The following is a 13344-nucleotide window of genomic DNA, read 5'->3' as shown; positions in this document are numbered from 1 at the left end:
AGTTCTATGTACAGTTGTTACACATGAAGAAAATGCTATTTGTTGCCATCTTGGACATATCTGCAAAGTGTATTTTAGGACTGAAAATTTAGGATGAAATTCTCAATGTTGAAAAATTAATGTAAAGTAAACAGGTAAGGATTCTCAGTATCATGTATGTTTTTTTTTAGTATTTATTTTTTTGTGGTGTTGTAAAAATCAGCATGAATCCCACACTTATGTGCCATAAAATAGTCCCAGAATCGGATGACCAATCAAAGGATCATTGTTGCTTATTGTGTTGAGTGTGCATCAGTTTTTACAATTCAGAGCCACAAAAACATGCTCAGTTCTTTGTAAGTCTTTAAATGTATCATTTTTTTAAAAGCTTCCATCATGTATACAGTGTACCTGTTATGAAACATTTAGGTATACATTCCCATAATTGTTATTGTTGTTGTCATCATCATTGTCATCATCCTGATCAGCATTATCATTACTTATCATCATAGTTATCATTGTTGAGCACTTGTAAGTCAATGATTAGTCCTGCAGCAGTTATTCCACATGTGACTCTTGTGACTCCAACATAGTTTTCAGTTACTAGATGACATGTTGATTATCAGAGCATTAGATATATTTTAGGAGTATTTCTAATTTACATTTATTTTCAGAAGTTCTACATTCTTCCATTCATGATGCTAGGTTAAGTACATTCTACCACATTCAACTGGTGTGCGATGTTGGTACAAATGAACAAGTCTCTTTTTGGTGGTTGTAGTTGTGGCGTATTTCCTCGAAGTAATGATAAGCACTGTCATCAAACCTGTTCAGTTTTTTTTTAGAAGTTTCCTTAGATTCTGTTGCAAAATAAATTCATTGTTGTATCACTGGGGTCAAGAAATAGTTTACGACAGTATTGTCATATAATAAAAATCATATGTCACAATATTAACATGATATAAAATTATGAATAATATAAAATCGTTACATTTGTGTGATTTGTGAAATCTCTAACCCTTGTTTATTACACAAAATCTTTAGAACTCTTTACAAAATGTAATATGGTTTCTACTGAAGGCAATTTGTAACATATTTTATTGAATCATTCTACTATTTTCATGTATTTTTAATTAGAAAAGTATCTAAACAAGGTTATGTTTTGTTTGTTTTTTCAGGCCACAAGACCAAAGACTTCAAGCTCTATGGAGTGTTATTGATAAACTGCCAAAGCCTAATTATAATAATTTTAGGTAGGATATATATTAAATTTTAGAAACATTTTATTTACCAAGTTACTGTAAATCAAATTTTTGGGGGGGAAGTTTGTATACAATTTTAGAAAATTAGTGTATCAATCAAAAAGCACCTGTTGATCTATTTTTATGTGTGATATTCATAATATCTTGCTGTGGAAATGTGTTTTTTAATTTGATTGAAGCAAAATTGAAAGAAATCAGTTTTAAGATGTGTCCCATTACTTATTATTGTATTCCTTATGGCATGCAACTCCTATCTTATTGGAGGTTGAGACTTCAGAGTTAAAGATCTAGTAGGCAGAAGGACCAGGGTAGATGAGAAATGGACAACTGAGAGATTTAGCTCCTTGTGGCCAAAGCTATTGATCCAACAGGCACAAGGGCTAGGGTTGATGAGAAATGGATAGCAGAGACATTGACCTCCTTGGGGCAGGAGTAAAGGAATTAGCAGGCACAAGGGCCAGGGTAGATGAGAAGTGGACAGCAGAGGCATTGACCTCATTGGGGCAGGAGTAAAGGAATTAGCAGGCACAAGGGCCAGGGTAGATGAGAAATGGACAGCAGAGGCATTGACCTCATTGGGGCAGGAGTAAAGGAATTAGCAGGCACAAGGGCCAGGGTAGATGAGAAATGGACAGCAGAGGCATTGACCTCCTTGGGGCATGAGTAAAGGAATTATCAGGCACAAGTGCCAGGGTAGATGAGAAATGGACAGCAGAGACATTGACCTCATTGGGGCAGGAGTAAAGGAATTAGCAGGCACAAGGGCCAGGGTAAATGAGAAATGGACAGCAGAGACATTGACATCATTGGGGCAGGAGTAAAGGAATTAGCAGGCACAAGGGCCAGGGTAGATGAGAAATGGACGGCAGAGACATTGACCTTATTGGTGCAGGAGTAAAGGAATTAGCAGGCACAAGGGCCAGGGTAGATGAGAAATGGACAGCAGAGACATTGACCTCCTTGGGGCAGGAGTAAAGGAATTAGCAGGCACAAGGGTCAGGGTAGATGAGAAATGGACAGCAGAGACATTGACCTCATTGGGGCAGGAGTAAAGGAATTAGCAGGCACAAGGGCCAGGGTAGATGAGAAATGGATAGCAGAGACATTGACCTCATTGGGGCAGGAGTAAAGGAATTAGCAGGCACAAGGGCCAGGGTAGATGAGAAATGGACAGCAGAGACATTGACCTCATTGGGGCAGGAGTAAAGGAATTAGCAGGCACAAGGGCCAGGGTAGATGAGAAATGGATAGCAGAGACATTGACCTCATTGGGGCAGGAGTAAAGGAATTAGCAAGCACAAGGGCCAGGGTTGATGAGAAATGGATAGCAGAGACATTGACCTCATTGGGGCAGGAGTAAAGGAATTAGCAGGCACAAGGGCCAGGGTAGATGAGAAATGGATAGCAGAGACATTGACCTCCTTGGGGCAGAAATAAAGGAATTAGCAGGCACAAGGGCCAGGGTAGATGAGAAATGGACAGCAGAGACATTGACCTCCTTGGGGCAGAAATAAAGGAATTAGCAGGCACAAGGGCCAGGGTAGATGAGAAATGGACAGCAGAGACATTGACCTCATTGGGGCAGGAGTAAAGGAATTAGCAGGCACAAGGGCCAGGGTAGATGAGAAATGGATAGCAGAGACATTGACCTCATTGGGGCAGGAGTAAAGGAATTAGCAGGCACAAGGGCCAGGGTTGATGAGAAATGGATAGCAGAGACATTGACCTCATTGGGGCAGGAGTAAAGGAATTAGCAGGCACAAGGGCCAGGGTAAATGAGAAATGGACAGCAGAGACATTGACATCATTGGGGCAGGAGTAAAGGAATTAGCAAGCACAAGGGCCAGGGTAGATGAGAAATGGATAGCAGAGACATTGACCTCCTTGGGGCAGAAATAAAGGAATTAGCAGGCACAAGGGCCAGGGTAGATGAGAAATGGACAGCAGAGACATTGACCTCATTGGGGCAGGAGTAAAGGAATTAGCAGGCACAAGGGCCAGGGTTGATGAGAAATGGATAGCAGAGACATTGACCTCATTGGGGCAGGAGTAAAGGAATTAGCAAGCACAAGGGCCAGGGTTGATGAGAAATGGATAGCAGAGACATTGACCTCATTGGGGCAGGAGTAAAGGAATTAGCAGGCACAAGGGCCAGGGTAGATGAGAAATGGATAGCAGAGACATTGACCTCCTTGGGGCAGAAATAAAGGAATTAGCAGGCACAAGGGCCAGGGTTGATGAGAAATGGACAGCAGAGACATTGACCTTATTGGTGCAGGAGTAAAGGAATTAGCAGGCACAAGGGCCAGGGTAGATGAGAAATGGATAGCAGAGACATTGACCTCCTTGGGGCAGAAATAAAGGAATTAGCAGGCACAAGGGCCAGGGTAGATGAGAAATGGACAGCAGAGACATTGACCTCCTTGGGGCAGGAGTAAAGGAATTAGCAGGCACAAGGGCCAGGGTAGATGAGAAATGGACAGCAGAGACATTGACCTCCTTGGGGCAGAAGTAAAGGAATTAGCAGCCACAAGGGCCAGGGTAGATGAGAAATGGACAGCAGAGACAGTGACATCATTGGGGCAGAAGTAAAGAAATTATCAGGCACAAGGGCCAGTGTAGATGAGAAATATATGACTGAGACAAGCATGGAAATAAAGCTGCTTATTCATGAGATTTCTATTTTTACTGGAATTTTACCCTTAGTCAGACAGTGGTGACTGGTTGTCCCAGGTATGAACAGAAACTTGTACAAATCAACATCAATCACAGGTTATTTTCATAGTTATTACTTTACAGACATAACTTTCATATTAGTAATAGGAAAAGGTGTCCTCATTAAATCTGTAATTACAAGTAAAATATCCAATAAAATACAGCTTTTGTCCATATATAGAATGCTGGACACATAAAAGTGATGTTTATGGTGGCTGAGAAAAGTAATTTTCCCCATATGTATAGAAGGATAGGAAAATTTAACCTAAATGTTTTATATTTTGTACTAGTGCCAAGGCTTGTCAACATTGGTTAGATTTTCAAATTTTGCCTACTTTCACATGTGGAAGATTATCTGTGTATAATATAAACTCACCTCTGTGCCACAAGGAGGTATATAGTGATGGTAATCAGTTTTCAGTTTGCAATTTTTTTGTTTTTCAGATATTTGATTAAATTCTTATCCAAGTTAGCTGAGAGATCAGATGTGAACAAAATGACACCAAGTAACATAGCCATCGTGATAGGACCTAATTTAATCTGGTCCCAAGGGGAAACAGGGTAAGAAAGAAAGTATCTTTATTTATAGACTGTTCTGGATCTTATATTTAAGAGTGATCACTGTATGAACACCACAAATGTGTCCCATGAACATGCCAATTCAGTACAACTCAAACTCTCATTTATCTGATAGAGCCAAGGGGACTCAGTTCATATCATGCAGGCCTCACACCCAGAAGGGTAGAGGTTGAGATCCTACTATCAGATATGTTTGCCATGGTGTGCTCTTGGGCCTCATCTCTAAGTAACCCACTTGTGTTGAAGTGCCATGAAAACCAGAAAAAGTTTTTTTCTTTTTAAGTTTGCACCTAGGCACATACAAAAACAGAAAAATAAGCAAGGTTTTAGTGTATCCAGTTAGATTTTTATTTTCTGGATTCGAAAAGTAATGCCTATAAAGTTTCTTTTTTTGTCTGGTTGCTTTAAGGAATACCATTTATAAAAAGGAAACTGGATGATTTCCCTGTAAGTACAGAAAATAAATCTTACAATTGTTACATGTATAATTGCCTGTAAGTCAGGTCCAACAGTAGACTGCATAGACCCAGATTTACCTATTCATACAATGCTGCCAGATCTGGGTCATTGCAGTTTGTTAGGAGTGATCAGTAGAACAAAATAGACCCAGATCTGCCAGCACATTGTACGACAGCACATCAAGGTCATCATTGTTTGCAGTTGGACCACACTTATAAGCATGTATATATGGTAATTTAGCAAACAGAACAAATTGAAATAGGATCATTGCTTTAATTAACATTTCATTTTGCTGTGTACATGTGCTTATGTCTTATGTTAATACTGACATGAAACTGAGAAAGCAAAACTAAGACAGTAGCTGTTCAGTGCTTACATCTTTGTTGTTTTGATTAAGCCATAACTTCCAGATTAAATGGGTTAGACAAGAATCATTATTAAAGGACAAAAGCTGATATAAGTATACTAGTATCACATATACTCACTTATAAGTCCAGTCCAGTTGCAAACTGCACAAACCAAGATTTGCCATTGCATAATGTGCTGGCAGATCTGGGTCTTTGTAATTTGTTAGTAGTAGTAGTAAATAGAACAAACAACATGCACCCTAATCTGCCTCATTTTTATGTGATGGCAGATCAGGGTCTATCTTGTTTGCAGTTGAATTTGACTTGTAAGCAAATATATATAGTAGTCAAAGTTAAAGATTTGGTAGATTATGTTCTATATGCAGTAACAGAAGAGAGCATACTGTTCTGCTGCTCTCCATCTTTGCATCAATCTATCTGTCTTTGCACATGTCTGTCCTGAATCCATTTTAGTATGGTAGTACAAAAACTAATAAATTAGAGCCATGAAATTTTAACACTTGATCAGTGGTTAGATTTTCAGGCCATTACAGCAATTTTTCTTCTTTTTTATGCATTTTCTATGACATTTTGGACATTTTGGCCAAATAAAAAGATATGCATGGGTCTGGTTACATGACTCACCCCATTTTGTCCTGCCAACTCTACTTTTTTTGGACAATGAAAATTGTTTTTAAAAATCTTTTTAAAAAAAACTAGTTACAAAGATATGTAAATATGATTATACTTAAATCAGGATGCCAATGTCACTTATTTTCAAAGTTTATGCTTAATTTAAATCCCTCTAGACAAACAAAAAAAAACCAGTTTGTACTGACCCTAATTTTGTTCCATTGTAACCAGAACCACACATATTTTTTTATTTGGCCTTACCTTTTAACAAACAGCTTTTTAGCATCATTAAATGGAAGCCATAGGCAGCAGGCTTATTTTTTATTGATATGTTGTTGAAAGAATTAGATTACACATTATTTAACTTTGCACACTTAGACTTTAAAAAAAAAAGGTTTATAGGACAATTAAGCAAAAAAGTACAAAAAGGTAGACAAATATAATTTAGTAGGCATGCTTGTATTCATATTTACATTTAAATAACCTGATCAGATTTTCAGACAATTTTTGAAAATTTTAAAACATTTTTGATATAAATCTTGTTTAGCACAATTAAACCAATCATAAACCACTCAAGATGAACAGATTGTTTGGCATATTTGTATTTAAATATGGATAACCTAATAAGATTTTCAAAATTTGGGGGATTTTTTTAATAAAAAAAACATTGGCATTTTACACTTGCAAAACTTCTGCTTACCAATTCTAAAATATCAATAATAGAGGATACATTTTCTGACATGTAGTCATTTGTATTTCAAGTTAGAACTGTCTCTGTAATGTATATCAGAGGTCCAAGTTTGAAAAGTTTATTTGACACATATATGGCAAAATGAGAATCATATTTAGAGGTAGTCTCCATATGTGCAGGGCAGTAACTTGATGGATAATTTCTTCAGGAAAGACAAAATTTCACCAGAGAATGGCAAACTTGCCACTATCAGGATGAGACATTTTAATTATTAGCTAATAAAACTCATTCTGAGTAGTGACTGTGGATGGAGAAAAATTAGTCATTACATTAAATAACTTATTTTTACTGAGGTCTAAATAGCTACCAGTGGGGCAAGGAATGTGAACAGGGGAAGAGCAACTCCTAAATACTGTTCATTGTTTTAATTTGAATTTGAGAAAATGTTATAATTTGAATCAGAGAAAACAGGCATGCATAAGTAAGTATACCAGGGCGTATACCAGGGCAATACGCTAAGAAGATAATTTGCTGTTTGGTCATTAATTTCAGTTAACTGTTTCCAGTATTTTGTGATCTTATAATTCATTATTTTGGTATAAAGTTTGCAAATGGACAAAAGAAATTATTTTGGTAATGTGGAAGATATTTTGTTATCTTAGAAAATTTGTTGTTCCAAAGTTCATTTAAAACAGTTGATTATTTTCTTCATATGTATCAATAAACTTGGGTTTGATAAAAATGTATGGTTTTTTTATTATTTATCATGCTTCTAAACGGTTGCAGATAAAAACCTAAGTCAAGACCTTTGATTAAAAATACATGTCAAAGTGCTGAGTATTAACATATTTATTAAAAACAAATAAAAACAAAGTCTGGTCAAGTTTCATTTATATATGTACATATCACCGTGTTCATAAGCTCAGTGAATTACAAAAATGTAAGCATTGACTTTTGTCATGACCTGGTGGTCAATTTGGTCTGATTTTCGAACTCATTCTCAGCAAAGACTTCTGGAGATCAGATCTGAGCTATTTTTATTCAGGACATATTGCAAGGTATGTTTAGTAAAAATCACTGTTACCATTCCTGTCAAGGGATGTTTAGTATAAATCACTGTTACCATTCCTGCCAAGGGATGTTTAGTATAAATCACTGTTACCATTCCTGTCAAGGGATGTTTAGTATAAATCAGTTACCATTCCTGTCAAGGGATGTTTAGTATAAATCAGTTACCATTCCTGTCAAGGGATGTTTAGTAAAAATCACTGTTGCCATTCCTGTCAAGGTATGTTTAGTAAAAATCACTGTTACCATTCCTGTCAAGGTATGTTTATTATAAATCACTGTTACCATTCCTGTCAACAAGATTTCTTTTTGTTGATCGCCATGTTAGAGTTCAGATGAGTATCGGTTTCATTAAGGTATGTAGTGCTGTTTTGTGACACCTCAGCACAAGTTTTAATAAAGCAGGCAACAATGTGTCAGCTCTTTATTAGTCTACTTAACTTTCTTTTTCTAAAAAATGTTTACATGGTTCAAGTTGCATCAGTTTTTCACCAACAACACTAATGTGGCAAATAAGGTATGACATGAATGGATGGATTCAGGACCAACTTTACCTCAAGATCAAATAGTGATGACTGTCCTGAAAGTTGTTTAAGAGAAGCAATAAAAAATAACAGCAAGGAATGTTGGACCATTGCATCAGCCCTTATGGTCTTGGACCTACAGAGATTTTCCATCAGTCATGTGTATCATATGATTTGAATGGCATGTATCTTATTCATTAGGACCAGTGGATTATTTACAAATAGACTAATTCATAAAATTGTTTCTGAGGAAATGTAGGCCACTGGTCTAAATTTTACAATGCAAGTAACATCTAGAAATAATAAGCATGTCAGTGATATATAAAAATATATACATAAATAATTAGGTAAATGGTTATTATTCATCTGAGTGTATATTACAAAGTTTCTTTTCAGGTATAAATGCATATAATAAAAATTTGATTTCAGTTTACATTTACATGTACGTTGCAGAGCAGATTGTAATTTTTCCTCTAAAGGATATACATAAAGATATTTAGGTAAATACAGTTTTGATGAAATTCAAAAACTGAGTATTCAAATACAAAAAAAATGATATTTTGTCTCAATCACAAAAATCAACATTCTTTCATGGTATGGATCATGTCCACCCATATGACTATTAAACAGATAACTGTCTCTAAGCTTGCAGATTGAGCTAAGGTACATTAAGTTTTTCTTTGATATCTACATAAAGCTTGACAAACATGATATGGACAGGGTTTAGAATATTTACAGCAATTGGCTCCATTAGCCCTGTAAGGGATTGAACGATTTTGAGCAAATTGTTCTTGATGAATTTTTTTGTAAATGCACGTTAAGTATGCATTTGCTCAACAATTTTGAATGAAGACATCAATATTGCTGATTACTGAGGGAGAGAGGGACAAAGACAGAGACAGAGAGAATAACCTGTTTAAAAATGAGACATTCCATATTTAGCATACAAGAGATAACTCATGACATTGGGCTGTATAATATAAATAAATCAGACATAAATATGACATCGTAAGTTTCTATGAAAATTTTATTTTCTGCTTCTTTCAGCCCAAACATGGCCACAACTGGAGTACTAAGTAATCTCATTGAGTTGATAATCATGCATGCCGATTGGTTCTTCCCTGGAGGTGAGTATGTAAATAGGTATACAATTGACTAGGCAGAGTATTCTCGTAGCTCTAGGCAACTAAAGAGATATGTCTCAAACAGAATTAAGAAATTAAGACTGGTTAGCCTCACCAAAATGATGACTGTCCACAAAGTCATTATGGCTTGTTTTCTATGACTTGCAGCTCACAATCATGTGCGGTATGCAAAGTTCAGAATGTAAACCAGTCTGGTATGACTGTGTATGAAATCTTATGTATCTCACTGTTACCTAGGTGGCTATGAACATTAATAACATAATTTTCACTAGATTTGCCTGTATTTGTTCCAAGAGATAGAGGAGTATGGCATAGGAACCAGAAGCTGCAAAGACATACATGTACTTTTTTCTGCAAACTGAGCTGCAAGCTATACATTTATACTGGGATTTTCCACAGCCATCATGAGCAGCATGGAGAATTGCCAATACTCTGTGGTTGCATTTTCTTTATGCCAAAGATTTCACCAAGACATCTGCTTCTTTATCATTTGATTGAAATAATGGCATGAATGCATTCTCCAAATGAGGATATTTTGTCTTTTAATAATTGTGAAATGTGTCAAAACTAACATCAAATTAATAAATTCATTGGATTCTATATGTGAAACATTGTTGATTGTACTAAGTGCAGGAGAACTTATGCTATAGCTAGTGTCATATTCATCCATTGGCATCAGCCTCATGGTTAGTGTTAGCAAATCTGCACATTTTATGTTTAACACTGTTTATCTTAGACACTATTATCCCTACAGACATGAAAATTGATTTGTACATACAGTCTGAGGTTTACTGTACAACCGTACCAAACGCAAGTCATAGTGAGCTTATTTTTAGGTTCAAGTGATTACATGCATTTTTACTTTCAGTTTCCGCTACACAGTTGCTTGTACAGTCATGGAAATAGATATATGCTTGCATCTGGAAAAGTATATATCACAATATAAGTCCACTTCCATTGTTAACTCTGAGTAATTTGTGTAAGAGATAGAAATTAATTTAGAAGGGGGATGCTTGGCTGTGAAGTAATAATTTGAAAGGTTATAAATTTCATCAGCAGTCAGCTAAACAAGGAGAGCCTTTGATCGCTGCTGATACATTTGACATATATTTATTAAAATAAACATCATCAGTTGTATATTCTTTGATCACTGCTGATAAATTTGACACAAATTTATTAAAATAAACATCATTAATTGTATATTCTGCATCAGTGGGAGAATGGAATGGATAGAGAGTGATAGTTACAGACAGACATTTGTACCCTGATTTAATTTACAAGGTTTTGTAATGGTTTTTTTTAATGCAGTTAATTTCATAATTATTTAAAATAACATTAATATAAATTTTATGACACGGATCCCATTTCATTAGTTAACATCTTTCTTAATTGATATGACTGCTCTGGTAGCCCAAGTGGTTAGAGCATCCACCACAGATGGGGGAGGTTGGGGGTTTGAACCCCAACTGAGTGATACCAAAGACTTATCAAAATGGTTATTGCAGCTGCCTCGCTTGGCACTCAGCATTAAGAGGTTAGTGTTAGGACTGATTGGGCTGGTGTTAGGATGATGTGACTGGGGAGGACATGATGCTACATGTCTGTGGCATGATGCCCCAGTGCTAGACATCACTATAAACTGCCACACTGCAGACATCATAATGATGCAACTAAAATTGTTAAACTTCATTTTCTAAAATCCAAAACACACCTTACGTTTAATTACAACTCACATCATTGTGATTGCCCCTTTAGATAGAATGGCCACCTTCTAGGTCCAGAAAGGGTGGTCTTTTAATAGGGAGACCACTGTATATATAGCAAAGAGATAATTACACATCTTGTATTGATATTGTTCATTTTAATGTGTATTACATAAATTGTGTGTGTGTGTGTGTGATTTCATTATATGAAGATTTATGTAGAACTGTTTTAAGAATACAATATTATTGCAAAGGTAATTCAGAGACATTTAAGTATTACATGTATTTACTTAGTATATGTTTAACATTTACTGTAAATGGAAGGATTCAGCAATTATCCCATTTAGGCCTCCTACAGGTTGGAATTATGTTACAACAATTGATACCCTTTATAATTACTAATTGCATGTATCCCATTATGATAAAGATTAAGCCACCATGAGTAATTTTATGGAATGGTATATATTGTGTGTATATATATTCATTTTCCTTGGTGTAGGTTTCTCAGAAACTGTTCTCATTTTTTTGTATGTTGATAATGTTTATGTGATTTATGTAAGAACTATTTATAGATTTTTCCACTTTCATAGTCATTGTAAGTCTTTGATGTCATATAGTTGTCATTAACAGTTAAACACTCTGTCTTTTTTGGCATTGAGCAGAAATTGATTTTCACATGACCACTCGAGGCAGTGCCCCTCCACATGGAGGAATCAATCAAACCAGAACACCAGACCAGGAAGCAACAGGTCATGTGCAGGCCACACCCATGGTCAAAAAGAGCAGTGGAAATTCCATGACCAACCAGTTATGTGAAGCACTTCTGCCAGCTGCTATGGTGTCACTTACATTGCAGACTGATATTTCCAGTGGGCCAGATAGTTTTCCATCATCTGATATCACCCCTAAATCTTCTGTCTCCTCCCTGAGTGAAGCTACAAATAAAGTTGATGTAGCCAACTGTGAACCTGACACTGAAGGTGATTCATCGACCTTTAAATCATCCTCACCTGAATCTGTGAGATCATTTAGTAACTTTAACACTGCTAATACTACTAACCCTATCATCAAGTTTAACCCCATGGACAGACATAAAAATCAGAATAACATTCATAATAGACTGTGTCCTCTCCCATCTGCACCTGTAACTCCACCAAAAAGTATTCACTCTGATGTATATGACACAGCATTCGCTCTTCACTCCCTTGGTGATGGATCATGGCCTGATTATCTCACAAAAGTGAGGGCGATGTGGGATGACCAGTTTCAGCAGAGACAGGTTACCAATAGTAACAAAGGCATGATGGGAAGCAGTGCAGGGGTCATAGGAGGTGACAGGCAGCCTCAAGGTCATGGTCAGGGTCAGTATACTGTTTGCAGTTCTCTATAGGAGCATACCCTTTTGTATGAAGTTCTCCATAAAAAAACATCCCTTGTTTTTCAACAGTGTTCAGTATTTGGCAGAATGTCAATACCTAGTCTGCAGTTTTCTATCTTTTTCAGTATAGGAAAGTCCTGAGACATAATTTTTTCTGCAAACTTGACTCTATTTTGAGTAAAATTGTTGTTCTTTTTTAATTCTTCTCAATCAGAAACATGTCTTGCATAGCTTTTTTTAAATATAAAATCCAATTTAAGATGGCAGATGAGATTATATATGATTGCTTTTTCTTGAGTGCATTTTTTTACCCAGTAAAATGTATTTTTAATTTTAAGTTGTCTTTCTGTGCTTAACCATGGAACAGTTAAGTTACAAAAAATATTTTTAAAAGGTTTGTTTTTCTCTTGCTTTTTTTATTTATTTTTCTTAACTTTTTGAAGTGTTTTGGAGAAATTTAAGGTAAGAATTGTGTAAGAAATTCTAACCTTCTATTCAAATTTATATACTTAGGTCATTGATATTTGGTGGCGAAGAAAGCAGATAATATTTCTTCTTACAATCATCTTATTTTTCAAATAACAGGATGTGCTTGGAAGACCTGAAATTTATAATATAACCTAAAACTGTAAAAATGTTAAATGTCATTATATCTTTGTTTTTCAATTTGTGAGTATAATGAACTCAAAAGAAATGCAGTAGTGCATTTTTTCATAACCTCATATGTAAATGGAAACAAACTGAAGGCTAGGTTTTTCCTTTCCCTGGAATTATTACTTCTCAAGGTTTGGAGGTCTTCCCCAGTTGAGTACATGCCTGCACCCTGACCCTTAGCTTGCTTCCCAACATAATTATGTGAGA

At 35.9% G+C, this 13344-nt stretch overlaps 1 protein-coding gene across 5 annotated transcripts in view; it reads left to right on the top strand.

Annotated features, from left to right (window-relative positions):
• Window positions 1-13344, top strand: part of LOC149802610 (rho GTPase-activating protein 44-like) — a 128398-nt gene that overhangs the window by 76270 nt on the left and 38784 nt on the right. For 4 of the 5 annotated variants that reach the window (XM_089951913.1, XM_089951912.1, XM_089951911.1 and 1 more), the window contains exons 12-15: window positions 1158-1232; window positions 4401-4517; window positions 9305-9384; window positions 11768-12085. In XM_089951913.1, the coding sequence (XP_089808039.1) occupies window positions 1158-1232; window positions 4401-4517; window positions 9305-9384; window positions 11768-12085 (590 nt within the window). The remainder of the gene's footprint in view (window positions 1-1157; window positions 1233-4400; window positions 4518-9304; window positions 9385-11767; window positions 12086-13344) is intronic. The other variant, XM_089951914.1, reaches the window with a different exon arrangement.

This window comes from Sinohyriopsis cumingii, chromosome 3 (genome assembly GCF_028554795.1).
Source record: "Sinohyriopsis cumingii isolate HCF-2022 chromosome 3, ASM2855479v2, whole genome shotgun sequence".
Taxonomy (NCBI): domain Eukaryota; kingdom Metazoa; phylum Mollusca; class Bivalvia; order Unionida; family Unionidae; genus Sinohyriopsis; species Sinohyriopsis cumingii.
Note: the sequence above shows the minus strand (reverse complement) of the source record. Positions and strands in the feature narration are given on the sequence as shown.